The sequence below is a fragment of the Ruditapes philippinarum genome, unplaced genomic scaffold, assembly GCF_026571515.1.
Source record: "Ruditapes philippinarum isolate M1 unplaced genomic scaffold, ASM2657151v2 ctg9851_1_1_1_1, whole genome shotgun sequence".
Taxonomy (NCBI): domain Eukaryota; kingdom Metazoa; phylum Mollusca; class Bivalvia; order Venerida; family Veneridae; genus Ruditapes; species Ruditapes philippinarum.
In genome coordinates this window covers 21,333-34,625 of record NW_026852604.1, presented here as the reverse complement: position 1 = coordinate 34,625, position 13,293 = coordinate 21,333, and the positions used below count along the sequence as shown (strand labels likewise).

Genomic DNA, 13,293 nt, shown 5'->3' with positions numbered 1-13,293 from the left:
TTAAATTCATTTGGATTAATTTATATTTACTAAATTTTGTAGATAGTATAGATGACAAAATCATTGTGATATCATTGCTACCTGATAGGGTTATTCAAAATTAATCAGTATTTTTTTTATCAATTAGGTTTTTGGTAATATTAACATATATACTACAATAGTTCAATGATTATTTGTAAGATTTTAAAGTAAACACTCCAAATATAAACATATAAATATATACATATAAATGAATAAAGACACTTTTCTTTATATGATTTAAAAATGATTCAACAAGTCTAAAAAAAAAAATATTTATGAATGAATAGAAATTTGTACTTATAAAATCTTGAAGAATCCCCTTCTTAGACATTAAACGGTCCATAGCTAAGTTATTGGCATGTAGAATAATATTAAGTCCTCTACAAACGACTATCATTATGCCCCTCTAGGGTCAAAGTTGCCCCTTCCTGTGGTTTGTTTAGTTTACTAAAAACTTGTATATGAAAAAGATAGATATACATTTTGATAAGCGTTTAACTTGCTGAATTTCTTATAGGAAATTGTCTGCTTTTTATTTTCGGAACTGTTCATTATCAATTTTAAAGATATCAAGATGAAAATTCAAAAGTGATAGGCCATGGATATGCAAGCTGGCCTGGATGTTTACTGCTGGCAAAATAATGCTTATTACTTTCAACAGTATGGCTCAGATCTTAGATACTTGTCATTATATTGTGTAGCATTTCCCAGAATGCTCAGTTGGTACATTGCAAAGACAGAAAGCCTTCTTCTGCATCCGAGATGAAGGATCTCTTTGGTAATTTTCTCCCTTTTTTGGGTTATGTGCTTCAGCTTATATCTAATTTCTTTCTTGTAAAAGAAATTCAGGGCGTATAATGATATGTCGGCTTTGTGTCATTGTCATCTAGAGTCATTTAATAGTTTTTTATATGAGAAAGGTAGCTAGACAGTGTCTCACTTTTTTTGAAAAAGATGCATTGTGGGGCACCTGTTTTTTTTACACAGCCAATTATAATGCTAAGTGCTAACAATATTTGGATGTTTCTATGAAATATAGAATGTTTAAATATAATGCGTCTATGATATTAGTACAATTATGAAACAGATGACAACACGCCTGAAAGTGACATGGAACCACAGTTTAAGAGATCCCGTACAAAAATAAATGATCCAAAGAAAAAAGTTTGGAAACACGGGAAATTTATAGTTTACAAAAGTTCCAGTTCAAGTTAGAATTAGACCTAATTAGATTTTTATTTGATTGTTTTTGCAACAAATACCAAAATGTTTGTTGTGTGACCTGATTAAAGTCATAAATGTTAAAAATTGTCTATACATTTTTGTTTTTATGTTTGTAGAATTTAACCTCTATTCATCCTTTGTATTTGAATGAATAATTTTTTTTGTTGTTCTTATCTAAACATAGAATAAAGAAATACATATATTGATTTTGTTAAATGGAACTTCTGAGAGTAACTTTTGGTATTCAGATATGGCCAATAATGTTGTATTTAAGTTGTAATTTCTTTGTCTATCAATGCTTGCTTTCCATGTATATGGCCAGCCATTTTCCATTGACTGTGACCAGGTTATATGATATTGGCTTATTTTAGTATCTTTTTTGCGTATATCTTAGTTTAAAACGGACATTTTAAAAAGTTGTCATGTAAATAACAACAAGACCATATTTTTGCGAAACTAGGGGTAGATATTTATGTAGGTACGCAGAACTGGGGCGTTGCTGCAAGAGATGGCAATATTGGACTTACATGGTGAATATGTTTTCTTTTTTCTCATGCACATATATACTTAATTATAATTTATAACTTATGCATTATATTAAACTATATAGGGAGTGATCTAGTTTGCTGAATGGAATACCCTTTATTTTATTCCCACAATATCTTGATTCAAAGTTCACAATTTTTTGGACATTTAAATTTCATTTTTCGCGAGGAATCTACCTGTCATCTAATATGTCATCTGTCAGGTTATAGTTAAATTTACTACATCTGTATATACATATACATAGATGATATAAAGTTGATAATTTATTCATGTATATAGGCACTGGGGCTATTACCAACACGTCAGTAACAGATTTAGAAGGTGATATATCAAGATTTCAACGGATGTCGTCTGTAGATTCTTTCAATCAACAATCTTATTCTAATGAAATGTTAACTGGTCTTAAATACTTTGAGAGGGAGATAATGGATACTCATTAATTAATGTACACATAGCTATAGTGTAAAGTGATGGCCTGTTATTGTAAGTTAAAGAATGATGGGTTTTAGACTAGGGGGCATAAGCATTCATGTCACGTTCAAACTAAAATTATCATGTTTTAATTAATCGATATATAAAAGTGTTAAGAACTGCGAATGTTTTCGTAACATCACTGTCATCCCGTCATGTTATATTACGCTTCGAAACATTTGTGGGGCTACATAGGTGCACATTTGTTTTGTAAAACTGGAAAGTCACGATATGATAGCTACCACCTTTCAAAGACTATAGGCTACTAACAGTTAAATGTAATTTAAATTTTGTAATTTTCATAATTTTAAATGGATTCTGTTTTACATGGGAGTTGCTGAGAATTTTAAAGTAATGTTATATTATACATGCATGAATATTGATATTTGATATAAATGTTACTATTTCTATTCATTCTCAGAATTTATTTGACTGGGGACAGGAAGAAAAAGATGCCCTTGCTAAATGTTTGTGTACACAGTTCAAGGACATTCTCTCAGATGAACCAAGATTGCTCAAATTAAAAGCTCCAATGTATATCTTAGGTGATTTTGTATACATAAAATTGTTCAAATGTATCTTGAAATTTTATATAATTATTAAATGTTTTATTCATTTGAATGGAGATTGCAATAATTGATAAGTCTATTCGACAAGTTATCAACTGTTTCAAACTAAAACTGGGGATTTGTAATTTTATATTATAGGATATATGAGGAAAATAAACCTAGCAGAGTTTCCATTCTGTGCAATGGCCGTTCAATTTTAGTACTTTGTAATTACTTAAACTTACAGACTTAAGTAAATATTTTAAATGTATCATTGTAAAATATTAAAGCAAATAGGTGTAGCTCAATAGAGAGAGCAGTAGGCTTTCTGGTTCAATCCTGTGCCCAGGCTTTAGCCCACCCGCTAAGCTAAATAGAGAAATGGAGGGGTTGCTGGTTTAATTTTTTGAAGGGGCGAATTTTCTTTCAGATTTTCAGACTGATCTTATGTTCGTTTGTCTCCCACCAATGATTCGAAAATAATGCGAGGTTAAATTTCACTCACTTGCGCAGAACTTTGTTTGTACGTGGTAAGTTATGCATGAAAGCCTGTTAGATGGTCAGTCTACTGAGATCCAGAATGTTAAAATCAATAGAAAAACTTGAAAATAAACAAATGAAAAAAAATAATTTGTCGTATTTTCTCATGTGTATTTTCATGCTGTTTTTAAGAGATATTCATGGAAACTATAGAGATTTGATATGTTTTGAAAAAGCTTTATGGAGACAAGGACCTTTATAAGCCCCAACTTCCATTTTGTTCCTTGGAGATTATGTTGACAGAGGTGACTTTGGTATTGAGGTACATGTGTACTTGATTTTTGTTTGATGTCATATGACTTTATGTTTCTCTAAGAATAATTTACTTGTATTTTATTTGTTTAAACAAAACTTAACATTTATAGTTAAGGAAGTGTTGAAAGTATTAAGGCTGTTAAACTTAAAGATCGTTGGAAGATGTACAACTGTATTAAGATAAGAGAATTTAAATTAAAATCAACTAAATATAATTTCATAATCTTGATATCATTAAATTCACTTAGATAACCACAACTATTAACATTAATGATTTGCTGTGATTGGTAGAAATTGCTTTAAAGATTCTAGTACTATAACTAGAAACAAATAACATTATTATTGTTACATGATGGATCAACATTTATAATTTTTGCTATATTTATTTCACTGGTCATTTCATATTTGTTTGCACAGAAAGTTTAGCGCCTCAAAAATTTCACCTGTTGAGGGGTAACAATGAGTTACGGAGTGTACAAGAAATGTTCTCGTTCAAAACGTAAGATGTTTAAATACTCTTGTTATGTATAGTAACATAATTGCCTACGATTTCATCTGATTATGAGTGTCACGTGACCGATTATGAGTTTGTGCCCGGAGCCGAAAAAATCATAATTAGCCCGCTGAACATGTATCTTGAAGACCAAGGGCCTAGATCTTTTACATGAAACATCTTGTACACCTGTACCATGGTTTTTAAAGTTATTGCTATTGGGTTTAAATAAACCCTATGTGGGGAAATTTGATTTTCTTTTATGTATACGATTAAACTTTAGGTTTAACGTTTAGCTCACACTTAAACCAACTCATTAATATAGAGAACGTTGAATCAATATAGTCAGACTCTACATAATAATTTACTACAGTTGGATAAATTTATATTCAGAGCTAGCCCTCTTCTTCTGCTTTGAATTTTTGGGCTGCCCATTGACAAATTTTGGAACTTCGAAATGTATCAAATATTAAATTGAGCACTTTCAGCTTAGAGGAGGTTGTGAAATAATTAAAAGAACACAACTCAAATTTATGAAACTTATTCTCAATCTTAAAAAATCTACCCCATCTCATATGATTTATGGCGAATTAGGAATTAAACCGATACAAACAGATATTGATACAAGAATTATCTCTTTCTGGAGTAAAGTTACTGACCCAACTAGCAATAAATTGTCAAATAATTTATACCTTATAATCAATGGTATGCAGAATCAAGGGACTTTAAATTCAAAATGGCTTAATCATATAAAAAGTCTTATTTTTAAACATGGATTTGGGAATATTTGGGAAAATCAATCTGACATAAATAGAAAATGGTTTCCATTAGCATTAAAACAAAGAATACATGACCAGTACATACAAACATGGAATGATAATGTGTCAAGGTCTACAGGCAGTATCAATTATAAACTTATGAAAAGAATTTTCGAAATTAATAAATATTTTCAACTTATACCAAATTATTTTTGTAAAATATTAACATCTTTTAGAACAAGGAATCATTGACTACCTATTGAACAGGAAGGTGGAGTGGTGTTCCTTTAAATGACAGGAAATGTATTTTGTGCAATGACAATGATATTGGTGACGAATACCACTATGTTCTTAAATGTAAGGCCCTTTCTGAACAAAGAAAACAATTCATCAATTCATATTTTTATAAAAATCCAAACACAGTAAAATTTTATGAGCTTTTTAATAGTGAAAATAAAAATGAACTTATCAAACTTTGTAAGTTTATTGAAAAAGTTAACAATGCTATTAAGAATAACTCAATTTAGGATAGAAAATAGTTGGTTATCTTTATCAAACATATTACAACAGACAATCAAGACTTAATTTCAATTTTCAAATTTTGTAATGTTAAAACAAATATCAATACAGAATTTTGTTAGTTAAACAATCTAAATTCTCTATAATGAATATTGTAGTTTATTTGTTATATGTTCTGTTGTTCTATGTACATGTATGTTTCATTGTTATTGTTGAAAATACTTTTTGGAATTTATTGTTCAACTGAATAGGAAAAAGGGAGAAAAACATATCTACATTATTATTCCAATTGTTACATGCATTGATATTGAAAATATTTACAAAAGATTTGTTATGTCTGATATTATTTATTCATATAAATTATGGATTAATCTCATTATTTTGAACATATATATTATTTACTTGCTTTATAATAATAGTCTGTTCAAATTCCCCAATAGCATCATAGTTATTCTAGTAACTGTCAACAAACAAAAAAGTCATATGCCATGTTTACTTATTGAATACTTAAGTAATGTTGTTAAGTACCTCACTCTGAATTTATCACTGTGATCTAAGATTAAAACTTTATATGCTATTTTTGAATTAAGTGTATGATAATTTGAAAAAAGATTGAATAAATAATTATGGTTTGTACAAAAAAGCTGAAGTAAGAGATATGAATGACTTCTAAAGAATAGTACATGACTTTGCATGTGTTAGTGTGAGTGTGTGGGTGTGTTTGTGTATGTGAGCCCATTTGACTGTATTTGTTTGTATTGATTGTTAATTTGTTTGTTATATGTGCCACAAGAGTCTGTATATTTGTATATTGATGATTTGTTTATTTACTTGTTTCTTTATAAATGTTTTGAATAGATTTGTATAGAAGGTGCTCAAATATGCAGGTATTAGTCTTATAATATCGCATAAGTACTTTTTTCTGCGGGAACTTTATTTCTGCTATTTCTGCGGTTTATTACGACACCGCAGATTTAAAAACCGCAGAAAATTAAGCCTTTCGCTATGTATGTATGTCGGAATATGTCAACTACCTGTATTGTATAATTACATTACCATGTACCGTTATCAGCTTTTGTAGATGGGAATTTTTCTTTATGTATCCGTCATGAATAAAATATTAGAAAAAAGGTACTTTACTTGTTCTTTTTGTTTAAAAAAATATCATGTTTGTATGATTTTCGCTCACCCTAACCTTGATTTATTTTAAAATAAAACTATTATAGTTTGACGGGTGCAATAAACATACCCTTTTGTATTTGTACACTAAATTGTCTCTACGTGCGATATTACTGTTGTTTATTTTTCACACTTCATATTTATACACATGCATTACAATTAATTGTTGTCATTTCACGTTGTTTATTTTTTTCATTAACGTTTATATACCGATACATGGTGATTACGATGAACACACATTATAAGTCGTCTGCATGTTTACCGGAAGTAATGTACATGTAACATCAACAAATCTTGAAATGTTGTCTGTTTGTATCGGTTAATTTTTTAAACATATCTTAATTAAAGCGCTGAAATAAAAAACATTAATGCGAGAATGATGACACCGCAGAAATAAGATACGCAGAAATTTAAAACCCCTTATTTTAACCAAAATCGCAGAACATTAAGCCCGCAGAAATAAGTACTTATCCGGTACTTTGTGTAATAAATCAAGGCAAATTTGTTTGTATGTACATAGGTCTGTCTGTATATTATTTTCTTTGTAGTATTTTTTCTTTAACTCTTTAAGACACCATGTTTATCCCAATCATGATTCTGAGAGTATTTATAATATTCATATGATAAATTTCAAGAACTCTGAAGTTGTTTCCCCTAGTGATGTTGACGAAATAAATACATGTATATTATAACATCAGCTTAAGAAATGAAATAAAAAGAAAACAAAGTATCATAAAATCAAGATTTGACCATATGTCTATACATGTATTAATAATCAATCATGCATAATATATTAAAAGTCTTCCATGTAGCTCTCATTATTTTTTCGTTTCGCAAACAGAGCTACGTAGGACACGTTTTTAAGATATTATATACTGTATGTTAAAGGGACTCCACTGAGGCTTTTTGACATGACTGGACTGGAAATAATTTTTTGAGATTATTATTCCATTTGATGTAGATCTATACAAATAACTTATGTGCAAAATTTCGCTCTGTTTTTGCAGAATAATTATTATTATGATAGTAAAAAATGACCCAAAATTGAAAAGCGTTTAAACGCTTTTCACTCAATTCGGACTGTAAATAGCACAAACATACGATTTTCAATAAATTTCTTGTATATTTCTTAATTATATCTTATTTATATTTCTGTTTTAAGTGTTCATGTTTATCTATGTGAAAAATTAAAATTTTATGTTTTAAGGCTTATAAACCTCAGTGGAGTTTCTTTAATACCTTACAAAAATTACATAAGTAAGCACTCTTAAAGGCTTTCGCTTTTTAATTTCTTTAAGAGTCTGTCAAACAAACAATTGCTATGGCAGTAATATGCACGAATAAAACAACTTCATAGTTCACTATTTGTTATATTTGTATAATTATTTATGTTTGTAAGCAATATACACTATTCTATAACTAAAACACTGTCAATAACATTGAATAATTGATCGATGAAATGAGTCGGTATCTCATGTAATAATTTAACTTCTTCGTTTAAAAATACATGCATATGTTATATTCTCAAGAACTTTGGCTAACCTAAAATGACGCAGGGAAATATGAAAACAAAGATTTACTCACAAAGTAAGGTCAGCCTAGACATCCCTCTCCAATTACGATAATCCACTATTATTCGAATGAAAAACAACGCACAAAATACATTACAAATAAACAAGTCTGAATATCTACTTGAAATTATAACATTAAATTGAATATTCCATTCAAAAATTTATGTCATTTGAACGACACGTATCTTTTATTTCTTCTTTTGTTCTCAAAATTTCTTATTTAACTTTTCGATTCACACCTGAAATAAACACGATGTGTCAATCCGTACGAAAACTCATGTACTTGGGGCATTGATAAAATAAACCAATCAGAGAGAGTACCGACACGAAATTCCCTTAACCACGTAATCTATTTTTAGGATACCAAATGCCCCTTTGAAAAGTTATTGAGTGCAGTTCCAACGGTTTACGCAATTATACTACTTTTTTTTCTTTTCGATCAAAAGGTACTTAACATCTATTTATTATTTATTTATTATTATTTTGTTAAATAAACGAAAACTGAAAACTATATTTTTTAAATATGATATATCAGCTTACAAAATAAATCTATATTGTTGTCCTCTATGTTATATATCTATTTTTCACAGTGACCTATTTCTTTTATATGTTTACATATTTGGTTTGCTCATGTTTTTGTACATTATACAAACTGAGTGTTATTGTAAATAAAATTGAAAATTGAAAATTGGTTCCACAAGATGTCCTCGTTTTATGATAAAAGCTGGGAGCCTGTTGGTATTCTCCTTCTGTAAATCAAAGGTGTCATTAATTTATGACACTTAACTTGAAATGAGTACAAGGAAACTTTTATATTTTGAAACAGAACAATGTACAGTAGTTCTTACTATTTACTTTCAAATACCTATACGGCAATTAAAATAGTAACGATTAAAGCATTTTATCACACATTTTATTGCAAACAAAGGCTGTTTGAACACACGGCAGTGTAATTAACACCTGTCACATAAGTTGATTGGAAATTGTCTTAGTAACAAGATAAGGTGTGAAAAATGTCTCGCGATCGAATATGTCAAAATTATCGAACGACTTCGACTCATTTGTGGTAAATTGCACTAGATTTACTTTATACAGACCACGAAAGAACTTCGACACATCGAAAAATTCGACACATAAAATCTCGACTCATAGATAGGTTTTTATAAGAAATATATAGTGGGGAAGTCGGGACTTTCATTTTTCTTCGACACATCGAGAAAATCGACTAATCGAATAGAGAAAATAAGAATCCCTAAATAAAGTCCAGCACGGCTGGATAAAATATATAAAATTGAAAATGTTGCAGGCTCGGTTTGATTGAGCCTGTTCATGAACGTGCTGTAAAGTGCAAACTATCGTCCACGTCCCCTAGCACCGGCTTAAGTAGAATTCAACATTTAAACATGAAGTGGTAAAATTTTGTTTACTGTATATGCAAATTTAATTCAGATATTTTGTGTACATGGTGGTATACCAATGCCGGAATTAGACGGAGGATTTATTGATGCCATAAACAAAGTGCCAAACTCATTGAAGAACCCTGAAGATGAGAGTGCTCTGGCATGGGATATAATGTGGAGTGACCCAGTCAGGTATATATACAATAAATCAAATCAATTGTAATGTGGACACTTACAATCAAATGATTAGTGTTGCTGACTTAGAAGCATGAGAGCTGTTGCATTGTTATATTATCTCTTATGAACAGACTTGATATTAAACAGAGTTTGTAATTGTCATATAATTTTGTTGTGACCATTGCCGCCGAGGGAGTCGGGTTTAACCTTTTTCCAATTTACACAGTAGCTCTCTCTTGCTGCATATGAATTAAGATCATGTCAGTGAGAGAGTGACATTAAATTCTATAAGCTACATAGCTAGCTTTTAGAGGGTAAATGTTTCTACTCAGTTTCCTGCTCATGCCTGATTTGATGCATGAGAAGAAGGGGAACTAGAGGTGTTTCTGTACCAGTTAATTTTAAAATTTGTCACTCGTACCTTGTAATATTGGTATGACCTCACATTAAACTCAATGAAATAAAGTTAAATGATTTGGGTAAAATAAGGTGATAAAAAAGTTAATTATTATGCATATTCAACAAGAATAGACTAATCTATGTTCAAAATTCTAAAATGCTGCATTTCAAAAATGTTGTTCTATTCATTTTTATAGTCTGGATGTATTAACTCCAGAGACAATTCAGGAACTAAAAGAAAAGAAAGGCTTCAGAGCAAACACTAGACGAGGGACTGCCCATTTCTTCAGCTGTGATGCTTTGTTTGGCTTCTTGGATAGAAATGGTCTGACACATGTTATTAGGGCTCATGAGGTGCAGGAAGCTGGCTTTCAGGTAAATCTCATATGTTGATTCTTATGTTTAAAAAAAATTGTGAATACTTTAAATTCACTAGCATTTAACAAAACTAATTTTCTTTGTATTTGTTTATAAAGCAGACATATTCTGATAAGCTAAGCTCATACGATTGTGATAGCCTTCTATCTTTAATCGAATGTCCCTCACTTACAAACTTACAATACTGTGCAGAGTTGCAGAGTTGTTTTGATAATAAAACAGTTATTTAATTGGTGTTTGTGGAACATTAAACTGTTGTCCATCGGTATCAGGGATGACATTTGGAACTGTTGCCAGATTTGCTTATACAAACACTTTAGAACCCAGCCAATATGCAGACTGCTGAGTTGTCGCACCTGGCTATATCCTGTTGGCTGTTCAATATTTGTTGTTTATTTTTGTTATGGAATTCCCTCACAAATAAAATTAGACTGTTCCAAATTCAAAGCAGGGTATTTCCATAGAGAAAATTTAGCAAAGTAAGGTAATCTTAAGTTTATTTTTCTAGAAGAGTAATGTAATCTTAAGTATGTTTTACTGGAATATTTGATTTAATACTTTGACCAGGTAAGGTAATCTTAAGTTTATTGTACTAGAATATTAATGTTCTGATTTAATACTTTGACCAGGTACAACAACAGGGCAAGTTACTGACTGTATTCTCCTCGTCACATTACTGTGGCGGTAGCAACGAGGCAGCATGTGTACTTGCCGATAACTACAAACTACGTATGATCAGAATAGATACGACCTGAACATGCCTCTAGTTTCCATGGTTACCAATATAATTATCATCTGGGTGGAGAAATCATGGCCAGCCGGGAGAAATTAACATTCAGCATCTAGTTTCATGTATTTTTAAACATTTACTTGATAAATGTACATGAAATTTTATATATTTTGAACAAAGCGTTGGATGTGTGTTTTCTCAATGACATTTCAAGGATCATCTGTTACTGATTGAGTTGGTTTTTGGTTGTTGTTTTGTTTTTCGCCAATTACTTTTTCTCCTATTTAGTTAGTAAATTGTAGGTACAGACAAGGCAATTTAAAAATACCTGAGTTTATAAAATTTGCATAAAAAACATGTGTTGAAATTAAGATCTGATAAATGCATAAGTGCAAGCATTAATCAGTTAATCTATACAAACAATTTAATCTGTTAAAAGTAATTGCTAGTATTTTTTATATTCTTTGTTAAGTTCTGAGTTCTGTGAAGCATTGTGCCTTTAATTTTGAGAATTTTAGCACTTAATGTCAAAACAAGATGACACAAAAAGAGAAGAGAATATTGAAATTCTGTAAAATACAAAATAGTTTTGGCCTAATATACCATTTTAAGTTAATGATTAACATTACATTTTGATCAATTAATATCCTAATTACCCCTTTAATATCAGATAAAAACTTGTTTATTTTGATATTCCATTCAAAACCCATAATAAGGCTTACAAATTTATATTCAAATCAATAACTTACTAGAGGCTTTTTATTCTTTAGGCTTACCATGGACCTTATCATATGGGATTCATAACCAAGCCATGTTTTTCTGCAGGACATCAGCACTATAAAGTCCTGAAAGCTGGCATAAAAGTGACTACAAATTGTTATTAATAATGTTATTAATGTCTTTCAGTCAGTCCAGCTTAAATAAGTATGGTTTTTGTTATAGGGTATCTAACAGAAACACGTCACAAATATTTATGACAAAAATTTCAGTTTGATATTTTTGTAAAATGTTAAGAAATTGTGGTCCTGTTGAAATTATTTTAGATTTTATTTTAGATGGATGCTTAATTGCTGTGACATATCAAGATGAAATATTCTAGCATGCCATTGTCATTATATTTGATGTTTCAACATAACTTCATTCAGGGGGCTCTTGATAATATTTTGCCATACTTACTAGTTATATAACCACGCAAAATCATACCTTTAAAATGAGCATTTAACAACTAAAATTGGTCAAAAATAAAAACTATGCTATCCAAACGGCTTTGGTGTTTTAACCATTTGTACAATTAAAAGACATTGAAAAGAGAATCCTTGTCAATTGTAATTATGATTTCTTATTTATTGGACAGATATGCCGCACAAAGTTGTGTTTTGTTCAGATTTTTATACTTGCAAAATCACATTGTATTTTTAAGCACATTTTATTGCACTGCAGTTAAATAAAAGTAATGTTATTCCTTTTATTCGTGTTGCACAATCATTGTAAACTGCAATATTTCATATAGTAAATCATTGTTTTGTTTCATATAAACTGTTGTTACTTCATATAAAGTTTATGATTTATGTATATTTCATTTAAAACCAATGTAATTTGTCACCTTAGTGCAGTAACCGGTAAACTCCCATTGGACTTTAATAGGAGTTAACCTGTTATTACATTAAGGTAACACGATAAAGTGTTTTTTTTTAACCTTTTCATATCTTCAGATGTTTGGCTTTGAATCTGCAAAATGAGTTAGTATCATATATAGCCAACAACTTTTGACTTGATTGTTATATCTACATTTTACAAGCTAAGTCAGTAAAAAGTTGGACACAATATACTTCATTTGTTTACTGAAATATAGTGGTGACCTGAAATATGATGGTGACCTTCAAATCATTAAGACATTTAAAATGTAAAAAGCTATATATTTGCTATATATGGATACTAAAATTATTGTTTATATATTTTTTCATTATCAGATTTAGAACAAGGACAAATGTGTCTAACAAACTCTTAATTTTATCTATCATATTTTTTAAGAATATTTTTAGCATTTTAATAATGTAAGTGGCTGCAATGTAAAAGTATAAAAA

At 29.8% G+C, this 13,293-nt stretch overlaps 1 protein-coding gene across 1 annotated transcript; it reads left to right on the top strand.

Annotated features, from left to right (window-relative positions):
- Positions 1 to 2,683: 2,683 nt before the first annotated feature.
- LOC132718844 (uncharacterized) lies at positions 2,684 to 12,776 on the top strand (the record flags this gene model as incomplete). Its single annotated transcript, XM_060702586.1, has 4 exons — positions 2,684 to 2,815; positions 9,575 to 9,717; positions 10,299 to 10,476; positions 11,109 to 12,776. Coding segments are annotated over 4 exons (579 nt in total), but the record flags the coding sequence as incomplete, so codon positions are not given.
- Positions 12,777 to 13,293: the final 517 nt, after the last annotated feature.